Source organism: Oryza glaberrima, chromosome 8 (genome assembly GCF_000147395.1).
Source record: "Oryza glaberrima chromosome 8, OglaRS2, whole genome shotgun sequence".
In the NCBI taxonomy this organism is placed as follows: Eukaryota; Viridiplantae; Streptophyta; class Magnoliopsida; order Poales; family Poaceae; genus Oryza; species Oryza glaberrima.
Window position 1 is genome coordinate 988415 of NC_068333.1, and position 12370 is coordinate 1000784.

The 12370-nt window shown below is 46.1% G+C and overlaps 2 protein-coding genes across 2 annotated transcripts; one reads left to right on the top strand and one right to left on the bottom strand.

The window, feature by feature from the left end:
- Positions 1-3790, top strand: LOC127783394 (AT-hook motif nuclear-localized protein 1-like). The gene is made up of 5 exons (XM_052310661.1): positions 1-968; positions 1846-1913; positions 2462-2593; positions 2752-2913; positions 3076-3790. Exons 1-5 carry the CDS (start codon positions 500-502, stop codon positions 3361-3363), a joined length of 1119 nt encoding a protein of 372 aa, XP_052166621.1. The 5' UTR covers positions 1-499; the 3' UTR covers positions 3364-3790.
- A 3833-nt stretch (positions 3791-7623) lies between these two features.
- LOC127781213 (ACT domain-containing protein ACR8) lies at positions 7624-9858 on the bottom strand. Its single transcript, XM_052308139.1, has 4 exons — positions 9638-9858; positions 9351-9533; positions 8586-9254; positions 7624-8483 (listed from the first exon to the last, which is right to left on the bottom strand). Exons 1-4 carry the CDS (start codon positions 9734-9736, stop codon positions 8109-8111), a joined length of 1326 nt encoding a protein of 441 aa, XP_052164099.1. The 5' UTR covers positions 9737-9858; the 3' UTR covers positions 7624-8108.
- Between the last annotated feature and the right edge of the window lie 2512 nt (positions 9859-12370).

Below are 12370 nucleotides of genomic sequence, written 5' to 3' on the forward strand. Positions count from 1 at the left end.
CGGTTTCTTTACCAAAACGCGGCACTAATTTAATACCCCGATAATTTAATTCGGTTTTAAAATTTTACTCCTTTTTTTAATTCGTTAATTAATTTATTAATTTATGTCCCCTCTCTCTCCTCTTCCTTTTTTGCTTTTAGTTTTGGCTTTTTATTTCGCCCCCATTTCCATTCCTTCCCTTTTGCTCTTGCTGCTCCTCTTCTCCTCGCTTCGTCTTCTTCCTCCTCTCGCCTCTTCGTTGCGAGTAGAGAGATTTTTGTTGTGATTTTTGAGGGAATATTTTTGGATTTTTGGTTTATTTTTGTGTGGGTTTTTTTTGGAGGTGTATTTATTTTGTTTTTTTGGTGGTGATTTATTTTTGAGAGGTTTTAAGGGATTAAGGGAGGTGTGTGAGGAAGATGGGGTTAGTGTGTGTGAGCTCCAATGGCGAGAGCTCGTGGCGGAAACCCTACTAGGTTGAGGAGGAGGAGGAGGTCGTCGTCGCGCTCGCGTGTGGACCATGGAGGCCAAGTCGGGGGAAGCGAGCGTTGCGCCGGTGGCCGTTGCGACCGAGGCAACGGCGGCGACGGTGAGCTTCCAGCCGCAGGCGGCGGTGGCCGAGCAGGGTAGCTCGAGCGGTGGTGTGCTGGTGCCGCCGCCGCCTATGGCGGCGGGAGGAGGAGGAGTTGTGGTGGCGGCGGCGCCGGTGGCGGGGGTGGTGAAGGTGGGGAAGAAGAGGGGGAGGCCGAGGAAGTACGGGCCGGACGGGAGCCTGATCCGGCCGCTGAACGCGACGCCGATCTCGGCGTCGGTACCCATGGCGGCCTCCGCGGTGGGGCCCTACACGCCGGCGTCGGCGGTGGGCGCCGCCATGAAGCGCGGGAGGGGTCGCCCCCTCGACTTCGCCTCCACGGCCAAGCTCCATCACCACCACCAACACCAGCACCATCACCAGCAGCAGCAGTTCGGCTTCCACTTCGACTCCATTGGTTGGTATCCATCTCCTACTCGCATCTCATCTCTCCCCCAAATTTCCTCCCAGAAAAAATCCATAAAACTTGATTTATTTTTTTTTGTCAACCCAATTCTGCTCAAGAGAGAATTTAATTTTGATTTTTTAGCTCTGAGAAATTAATTAGGCGATTAGAGGAGGAGGAGGAGGGGGCCAATGGCAGAAGTAGTAATTGGGGTTGAGGCGTCACTACTTGTCATGACACTGTCTGTCTGTCCCTCTCTTATCCGAATATTTCTTTGTCTCCTCCCGCTCTATCCAGTATCCACCCCAGTGTAGTGTTGCGTTGCATGATCAGATAGATGGTCAGGGACCTCAGGTTGTTGGTGTCCTCCCAAGATTCGAAGAAGCGAGTAGTGGGGGCCAGATGGAGGCATATCCTGAATCCTCAAAGCCTCATCTTGTTGTTATTGTGGTGGCATGCATGGTGGGGCTGTGCCCCGTTGTGGGGGTGGCATGGTGGTGGTGGTTACTAGTTCTGTGGAACTGGATTGGGATCGAGATGGATCAAGCGAAGATCCTGCGAGTCAGGATGTACTTAGGCTCCGGTACCTTTCGATCAATCATCATCCCTGTCTCTGTTGTGCTTCTGCCGTTGCTGATGGCAACACGAAAAGGCCGCGATGTCCTGGCGAATCTGGTCTTTCTGGCAGGTTGTACGAGCTGGAATGGTTGGATTGGAGCATGCTAGCGTTGTCAAGCATCATGAATGCACAAAGTACTGAAATTTCAGTGTCATGGAAATGTCCGCGGGCTGCTGTAGTCGCGTCGCACTTGTTGCAATCTCTTGAGCATTTTTACCTCGTTTCGAAATTACCTGCCGTCAGTTTGTTAACCATTGTGTGTACTGGCAGGTGAAATGGTGGCTTGTTCTGCTGGTGCGAATTTTACTCCTCACATCATCACTGTTGCTCCTGGAGAGGTATGTAAAAATCAACGTTTTCTTGTGTCTTCACTGGCATCTTACATTGGGTTCAATTGATCAAGATGTATGAGTTCTTGTTGACAATGATTGAATGTGTTCTTTACTTGAATTTGATTGAATAATACTGTACTACAGAGCAAGTAAAATTTTCAGACTGTTTTGTTGAAGGTTTTATGGTTGTGAATCATATGGTTTCAGGCTTTTCTGCAACATAGTGTGATTATTTGCATCATTTTATGTATTTTCAAACATTTTATGCTATATCATGTTTTATACATAAACAGATGAAAGGCGTTTTAGTTTTTACTGCTTTGCTTAGATTAGGTGGGCTGCAAACCTTGATATGAATTTTGGATATGCTCGAATTTTGTTTATCAGACTGGATATGCTTCTCTATGTATTATGTTTTGGCCTTCAAGCCTGTTAAAATGCTGCTATTCTTGCAAATATTTGCATAGTTATAGCTATGCTCCTTATTTTCTAAAATTCTTCTTTTTGAAAGTCTTAATAATATGTGGTACTGATGTTTGTTGCATGTAATTCAGGATGTGACTATGAAGGTCATATCATTTTCTCAACAAGGACCACGAGCTATCTGTATTCTATCTGCTAATGGTGTGATATCAAACGTTACACTGCGTCAACCTGATTCCTCAGGTGGCACATTAACTTACGAGGTTTGTAGACCTACTCTTGACATACACAGCGATGCTTTACATGCCTTTTTGTTTTTGTTTCAGATCTACCATGACATGATTTCGTATATTTGTCTAAAGATGAAAATTTTCTGATTGGCCTTATGGTTCCCAGCTGATCTCCCCTATTTTTATTGTAGGGACGTTTTGAGTTGCTATCTTTGTCTGGATCGTTTATGCCTACTGAAAACAGCGGAACACGGAGTCGGTCAGGTGGGATGAGCGTTTCTCTTGCCAGCCCAGATGGCCGTGTTGTCGGTGGTGGAGTTGCTGGCCTTCTGGTGGCAGCAAGTCCTGTTCAGGTGCTTTTTCTTACCTTCAATTGAGATCTGAATGGATCCCATTTTTGGCAGAAACGCATTCCATGTTTTGTCTGATAAATCGAGCAAACACGGTCCATTTGTTGTACTATTTATCTGTGTTGAGGTGATTGAAATGCCATCTAATATACATTTGGATTCCAGATTGTTGTCGGAAGCTTCCTACCAAGCTATCAAATGGAACAGAAGAATAAGAAGCCTAGGGTGGAAGCGGCGGGTGCCCTTGCACAGACTCCTCCTGCTGTTCCAATCTCTAGTACCGATACGCACAGCAGCGAGCAAGGGCAGCACAGCTCCGTCGCCCCAAGAACAACAAACATCGTAACCTCAGCATACAACCCAGACCAGAGCTGGGCATCTCCTGCTCAGTCGATACCTGACAGCGCGAGAACACCATCGGGCGATGTGAAGGTCACCGCCTCTGGAGCCTGAAACTGAGATGAACTGACCAGGATCCATGAAATTCCTGGTCTGTCACTGCTGCTGCCGCACACCATGATCGCCGGTGGCGGCCAAAGATGGCTTCATTTCTTTCTGACTTGTAAAAGATGTGTCTGAGTTCCAGTAGGTTTTCCATCTTCAGGCAGAAGAGTCTAACTGCAATTGCTGTAGCTGTCCCGATATTAGTCACTGTTTAAGCATCAGGCTACCCTGCTTCCTTGTAACACCATGTCGGTCTTATTGGAGATTGGAGAGTTCTGTAGTTACAAAATTGTACTATTAGTTCTGTGTGTGTGTGTGTCTCTAGGCTTCTTTTTCATTTTGTTGGATTACTCCACTTAATTTGCTCCTGGTGTACCCCTTATTAAATTAGCATTAGAATTTTTTTTCACTCTAATTAACTGTTGTCTAAACTGTACACATGTTGTTAATCTTCCTACATATGGGAATGCTCTCTTCTTTTCTTCTCTGACTGACAGTGGGCCCAACTTCACTGAAGTTCTACTGAAGAAGCTAGCTTTGGGCTACTGAATCTGAATCTTCAGAAGTTCAGCAGCTAGGACCGGGTAATCTTCAGGTGAAACATCCAAACACAATGCTGATACTCGGGGCCCACATGTCAGTGACAGCTGACGAAACTTCACGCCAAGATTCGCACTGCATTGGCACGCACATGTTCTTCTCCAGATCATCACCACCGGTCAAAAAGAGAGGCCAGAGCCATGGTCGTTGTGAAGATGATTAGCCCACGGTGGAAGAAAGCTAATTAAGCTAGAGTTAGCGCTAATAAAGCCATCAAGTGCGTGCTTAGCAACAAAAGCTGGGATGGATGGATTAAATTAGCAGCTGCAACAAGAAAAGGTTTAAGCAGAAGCAATGTCAGTGAAGAGAGACATGAGAATTCAGACAGCTTCCCGGTCTTAAGGGCGACCATGTGAGAGAGACAAGGCTGCGTGCATGAAAAGGCGCCAACCAGACAGCCCATGCATGCATGCATGCAAGAGGCTGACCAATCAGCGGCTCATGCGGCCACGTGATTAGTGGTCTAGTCAAGTAATCAGTTAAGTAATTAGCCATGATCAGAGCCGTACAATAAGTAACACACCCTCGTTAATCATGGTTCAGACACTCCTGAAGTCCTGAAGAACTAGCTTTAATCTGTGCTAGTTTCTGTCATGCTTAATCTTTAATCAGCATACTAACTAACTACAGGAGTAGTTGATAGTTGTTAAAATATACTACTAGGTTTTGTCATACGATTCGACTTTACCATCCTAATTAAGAGACCTAATCCTATGATTCTAATAAGTAGAATCTACGATTATTATGTATAAGGTTATGTGATTGCGATCCTATTTAGAGACCTGCGATTTTGATTTAAGATCACGATTTTAATGACCTTCATGCCTGAGGTTATTTTGCAAGTAACATTTGAATTGCTGGTTTGAAGAACTGGTTAAAAATCTTCTTTTGATCGGTTGGTCGTATATATTCGTTAAAAGTCTTTGAGCTTGAGACAGATGTTTGCAGGGTCTTTCTGAATTTTCTGTACTGCTACAGCTACAGGATGAGTTGCAGTTGCAGGAGGCAGTCTGGAGTGGAAGCGAAGGCGCTGTTTGTGTTAAATTCGTATTAGCCGAGACGACAGAAAAACGCTGCCGGGATTGAAGGTTCAGCAACCTCGAACTCGCAGACATGTCTGTTTCTTGGTCCTTGGAATTGGAGACATTGGGGAGTGGGAGCTACGATCACTAATCAACTAATTAATCTGCATCCCCAATGCATATACTACTAGTACTAGTATCATGCTTAATTAACTACTAATAATAATCTTTTAACTAATCTAGCTATCTGATGATATTGGCTGGTCACAGCTAAAGCCTAAAGATAGCCAGCTACTCTACCTAGCTAGCCAGGAAAGTACAGGCAGCCGCAAGAGGAACAGCAGCAAGGATCCAAAAGCAGCAGCAGCAAGCGAAAGCTCCGGAGATGGGTCAAGATCGAGGTAGACGACGACGACGACGACGAATGCTCGCATGCGACGAACCCTAGCTCACACTCTTGTTGTTTTCTCCTTTGCTGTCTGAGATGCAGATGCAGATGTCCAGGGATTAGTCGTTAAGGGTGTTAACATTCAGGCGTCAATTTAGATTTCTCCGTGCCTGTCAGAGATTTAATTAGTCAGATACTGATTAGTGGGCTTATTATTAACATATGTTGCGCTTAATTGTTGCCGCTAATTACTCGTATGAACCGTAATTGTCTGTACTCAAAAGTCTGAAACCAAAGGGATACCACCACATTGACATCGCCAAAGTTTCAGATTCAGACTAGTACAATCTCCTGTAGCAAACTGGAACTGCTCCCTGTCATTTTCATGTCTCCCAATCTGACCCTGATGCAGAACATGCATGGGGGATTATTACAGTGCAAACAGTGAATTGGATTAGTACGATGCATTGCCATGTCTGAAGATGAAAGAGTTCTTGTCCAACAAAGCAGAAATGGACTAACAATTGTCCTAGTTGCTGCTAGCTAGCATTCAGACACGAACACAAGTCAGCAGCAAATTTGTCACAAGTGATGTCCTTCAGTTCATGTCTCATCAGATGACCCCATCTTTGACTCCTCCTGTACCGATACACATGGCAGAGAGCCAAGAAAGCCATTTTGATCGAGCCACTGATCAAGATAACAGCATGAGCACAAGACAACAGTAGTGGACAAGCTAGGAAGAACAACAAAACCAGAACAAATTTAGAAAGCTGCACAACCACATGAAACCAAGCTCTGCCGCCGGTTTTGATGGAGATGCCACACTTGAGAAGCCGTGCAAACGGCCTGGAGTTTCTGCTGGATGCAGATGCCTGTTCTTGTTCGTATGTGCTCTCCCATCTGATCAGATCAGAGCTGAGTTCATGAGGAATAATCAATTGGTGTTTCTTTAACCAAGAATTAGGTCATCACAACATGGACAGAACAGGATTTGTTTGGTTAGTTGAGTGTTTAATTGCAGTTGGTGGTTGTGGATTGGACAAAACCGGCTGCTGATCTGAATTTTTATTTATTCAGAGAGCATTGAGAGCACTAAACAAGGACGCATGATGGCATGAGCCATGCTGATATCTGAAAAGGGACAAGCTCTTGCTTTTCGCAGTATCAGGCATTTGACTAATGGAATCTTTGCAATGAAACTCCGAAACTTTCAGGCAAAGCTAAAGTTTTGCTGGTTTACCAAATCAAATCTTATGTCCAAATCATGCCATGGTTGCTACTGGGCATTCTGAAAGCTAAATGGCAACCAGATTCTTGTTTGGGAGAGAACTTCAAGAAAGGAACATGGTTTAGGCTCTTGTTTGGAACCTTGTTTACAGATGATTGGGAAAAAAAAACCTTGTTTCTTCTGAAATTCATGTGTGACCTTATTTCCATGCGAGTTACAGAAAATCTAGATTTACTCATACTCACAGCATGTCGTAAAAGTTTTATAAAGAAAAACGTTGTATACATATATAGCCATTTCCTTTTCCATGCAATATAATTGTACCCATTTACCACTCTGCAATTCTGCATTGTCCATATGCCCATGAATAGTAGTAACTTTAGGGCCTGTTTAGTTTACGAAATGAAAATTTGTGGGTGTCACATCGGACGTTTGACTGGATGTCGGAAGGGGTTTTAGGACACGAATGAAAAAAACTAATTTCATAACTCGCATGGAAACCGCGAGACGAATCTTTTAAGTCTAATTAATCCACTATTAGCACATGTTGGTTACTGTAGTACTTATGGCTAATTATAGACTAATTAGGCTCAAAAGATTCGTCTCGCGATTTTTTTCCCTAGCTGTATAATTAGTTTTTCTTTTAATCTACATTTAATGCTCCGTGTATGTGTCTAAAGATTCGATATGATGTTTTCGGGAAAAACTTTTTGGAAACTAGACTGGGCCTTACTGGTGTGCACCACTGCAATCACAACCTCAGACATACCACAAAAGGAAAAGACAATGTTGCAAGAACAGGCTGTTGTTGCTGTGATTGCCAGTTACTACTATCTCACACAGGCCCAAGTCAGGCATCTTGTTTCCCTTGCAAGCTACACCTAATGATCAACACCACCACTTAATCACACTACTCAAAAGCAAAGATCAGAATTACCATAGTAGTAGAAGTCACATAATCCATCAGCAAAGCTGAAAAAAGCATTAACACACACTGTTAAGCATCAGACAGAAAGAAAGAAGCAAAGCTAACGAACCCAAAGAATTTTGTTTTGCCAAAGGGCAGAAAAACAGCACAGTACAGAATAACCAACCGTCCTAGAATTCCATTGTTTGTCTACTGTCTCTACCTAAGAACATCATGAATGCACTCACTACACACTAGTACCACTAACAGCATCAAATTCCCCCTATGTACATAGCTCTCCCAACTTTTCTACTGCTAGGCTCTAGGCTCTAGTACTCTTGTATCATCTTGTTCCTCCTCCCTTGGGCAACTCTTGCTTGGCTACCATGGATCTTGATTCTCCATTAATGGATGTATGTCACCAATCTTGCAATCTCTGTTTCCTGATCCGAATGTGACATGCCTGAGATTTCATCAGCCACTTCTGCACCTTTCATGTTGTGTTTCAGAATGTTGTATGTACAACAGTAGCAGCAAGCAAGATGAACAAGCTGTCTCGACTGAATTTGTTGTGTTCTTGTTGGATTCTCCATTTTGTTTTCATGTCTACGAGCACGATTTGATCAATCCCAAGCTGACCAGGTTCCTCTTGACGAAGTTGCCAAGGTAGAACAGCCCAATGCCGCCGCCGCCGCCATTGCCATCGACGGCGTCGCGCGGCCCAGCTTTCTGGTAGAGCTGCAGCCGGTGCTCCTCCCTGGCAACGAGACAGTCCATGCCAACCCTCTGCCTCACGGCATCAATGGCGCTCTGCTCGACGGCGTGGCCAGCGGCGTCGGTGACATAGAACACATTGGAGGCCATGTCGCCCTTGGTGGACACCTCCGCCTGCGCCACCAGCAACCCGTTCTCCCTTAATGTCCGGGTGACATCCGACAGCAACGCCGGCCGGTCCGGCGTGCACAGCTCCAGTCTCACTCCCTGAAACACCCAAGAAATCGAACACATTAGCGTCATCTTCCAAATCAATTAACGAATTGCATCTTGGTGTTGGAAATTTGGGTCGATTTGGCTTCGATATACCTCTAGTGATCTCCGTTCAATGGCGTCCTGGAGGCATTGGCTCACTCTGTGGCGCTCGGCCTCGGAGCTGATGGGGCTCCCGTCGGCGTGGCGGATGTAGAACTCCTGGTGCGCTTGGTCGCCGGTGGTGTCGATGGTGCCGTGGAACACGACGTAGTCCATGTCGGTGAGCGTGCAGACGACGTCGAAGAGCAGCTTGGGGCGGTCGCGGCACTGGACGGTGACCACCGAGTACCCGCGCTCCGCCCAGCTCTGGACGGACACGGCGGGGGTCGGGGACGCCGCCGCCGCCGCCGCCGCGCGCTCCTCCTGGTCGCGGTCGGCCGACATGAGCTGGTGGAGGCGGCGCTCGGCGTGCGCGACGGCGGCGGCGGGGACGGCGGCCACGGCGCCGCCGGCGCCGGTGGAGTCGCCGCGGAGGAGGTGGCCGAGGCGGGCCTCGATGCGCGCCATCCTCTCGGTGTCGGCCTCCTCGTCGCGGAGGAAGACGAGGCAGCCGAGGCGGCCGCGGTGCGTCCACGCGCGGGCCTCCACGACGGCGCAGTCCATGTCGGCGAGCACGGCGAACACCTCCGAGATGAGCCCCGTCCGGTCAGCCCCCGTCAGCTCCAGCGCCGTCAACCCCTCGAGCGCCGCCGGCCGCGCCGGCCCGTTCCACGTCCCCAGAGACTGCAACGAAGCCATGTACTACGCCATCAGAAAACCCCCCAACTCCGTCGAACACCCGCGCCAGAATCAAAGAAACCACCAAGAACACCCACCAACCTGCTCGATGTAGGTGATGACGCTGTCGTCGGTGAGCTTGCAACCGAGGCGGTCGGTGACATGGAAGACATCCATGAACCACCTCCCATCCGACGAGATGTAAGCCTTGTTGATGGACAAGTCGAGGTCGGCGAGCACCTGCACCGCCTCAAGCAGCACCCCCGTCTTCCTCGCGCTGTCCACCTGCACATCCCCAAATCAGCAACCCTCGCCGCAAGAACACGCACCAGATTGACCCAAGAACCAAACCCACGCCACGCCACGCCACGCCGCGCCACCGTACATACCTGGACGAGCGTCGCCGTCGAGCACACAGCATTGTCGATCACCACCCTCGGCGTGTTCATCCTGATCACCAGCTTCTCGTACTCGTCCAGCCACTCCATTGCCGCCGGCGAGGCGAGACGGAGGCAGCGAGGGGGCGATTTGGCGGCGAGCGAGACGAACTGGAATTGGAATCGAATTTTGAGATGGGCTTTTTTTTTTTTGGAATTGGAATGCGGGGAATGGGAATGGGAGTGGGAATTGGGGTGTGTGGGGAGTGGGGGGTTATTTAAGAGGGGGGAGGAGGTGGTGGGCCCGGGGCAACGTGGGGGGGGGGGGGGGGGGGAGGAGGCCAGGTGGGTCGCCACGTGGAGGGGGGTGTGCTCTTGCCTCTCGCTTACGCACTCGCTCTCCATTTCTCTCCTTTGCGTCCGGCTTAATTAAAGCGGGTTTTTCCTTCTTCTTCTTATTCTTGGCTCTTGTTTTTTTTTCTTATCAACCTAACACATTTCTTTTTTTTTCCAAGCTGTATTGAGGTTGCTGACAGCTTTGCCTTTCAATTTTACTTAAGTTCATGAATCATATATCATATTTTTTGCATGAAGAAATTTAGGTGTAGTTTGGTCAGCTATAATGTCACGATTGGCAGTGGTGTGTTAGCACATTATTCATCTGGTCTCGCCACTAGCGTGAAACAAAACTAACATAGCGGTTCACTGTTTATGTGGTCTCGCCACCTGCATCAAACAAAACTTTCTTGGCCGTTTATTGTCTGTGCAATCCCGTCATCTACATGACACGAAACACTTAATTTCAGAAAGCAGAAGAAAAGGTTTATTTTCAGTTTTTGTTAGAGAGGTCCAGTCGAGAAACAGCACACACAACTATTACCAGAAGCAACATTACTACTACTAATAGGAAAATAAAACCACCAAGTAATATGGAAGAAATAATATTTGAAAATATGCCAACAGCAACAACAAGCAGGAACAGGAGCTGGTGAGTGGGGCCCCCAGGGGGCGTGCCTGCGTAGCGTCTGTCTCCGCGCCAGCTGTCGTGCGGGCCCCACCCGGGTTCGGCTGCCTTTCTTTTCTGCTGCCGTCGCTACGGACGGTCCGGATCTTCCCCCTGCTCCACCGAACCAAACCGATCCCATCACCCTTAAACTGACCAAACTGCCCTCGCCAACCACGGCCACCTCAGAGATGATCCCCAGGGCATTTCGGTCACTCCACCGCCTCCCGCGCCGTGTCGCGTCGCTGTCGCCCAACAACGCCTCGCCGGTGCGGTGCGGTGCAGCAGCACGAAACACGGATCCGCATCTTTTGGAGCTTCCAATGCTGCGTGCTCAGCTCTGCTTTTTCCCTTTAAATCCACTTTATTTAGGAGTACCAGTATTTAGTTACTCCTCTGACACGATCCGACGTGGAAATTACTCCATTCCCAGCGTGGATATTCGATTTGGTAAACAGAATAATATAATTGTATTCGAATTTGATAAAAATGAGGATATTTAGGCTCCCATCGGATCGTCTAATCAGCCAAAGAAAAAGATAAATTTTAAATTTTCAAACTTAATTTTAAGATATTTTCAACATAGTTTTTTATAATATATATATATATATATATATATATATATATATATATATATATATATATATATATATATATATATATATTATTACCTACAAATTTATTTTTACTTCCTAATAAGCCATTTTGGCTTATCAAGGAAAAAGCCAAACGGTGCGGCTGTTAGTTTTATTGTGAGATGAATAAAAGATGAGTTTAATTTTAGAATGGAGATTGTATTTTCGCCAGATGGAGTACGGCGAGATGGACAAAGGGGCCGGCGGCATCTTACCGGATTTGGAGCTGTGCATTGGCTCTAAATTTGTACAATGCTGCTACAACTAGCATTAATTTGGACGGTTATTAGTAGTGTTGATATGGGAGATTAGTTAATCTGACAAGGTCCCAATATGGTTCTTAATTACTCGAATATGTGGTGTATATTCCTGGTCGGCTTTGCCGACTTTGGCTGTGTCTGGACTCTGGAGTATACGCTAATATGCCCACTGCTGGGTTGTAACGTAGTGCGATGTTTTGTTTACTGCAAATCATACGTTTCTACATCTATTTCACCACTCATGAGAATATACGATATAGGAATTCTAGCTTACAAAAACCTATTAGTGGTCTGATAACATGTAGTGAAAGAGCTTGTCTAGGGCTGTGTTTGAGAGAGGTTAGGATTCTTAAAAACAGCTGTTTAAACTAAAACACCCAACTTCTGACTTATAATTCATCTTCTGAATTATAGTTCACCTTTTGAATTCTATAATGATATTTTTTAAAAGTTACTTCATCCTTCTCGAAATATCATATTACAACGAATCTCGACAGGCTCCTCCTAGGATGTGTCATATGAGAAAAAAAATTATTTTGGAGACGGAGGGAGTATGTGAGAATCTAGAGTGTTTGATGACCGGGAGATTATAAGAGAAGCTATATCCGATGCAAAGCTCTCTAAACAATATTTTGAGAAATGGTTGCTTGGTAACTACTATCTCCGTCTTAAAATATAATAACTTTTAGCTTGTCCAGATTTATAGCTAAAAATACTTATATTTTGATACGGAAGAAATAGTTCATGAGAATTTAAAAAAACTGGACTTTTTAATTTCTAACTTTATTTATTTTATTCTACATCTACATTTTCTTATAATCTGTAAAAAACTAAATTGTTCGGAGAG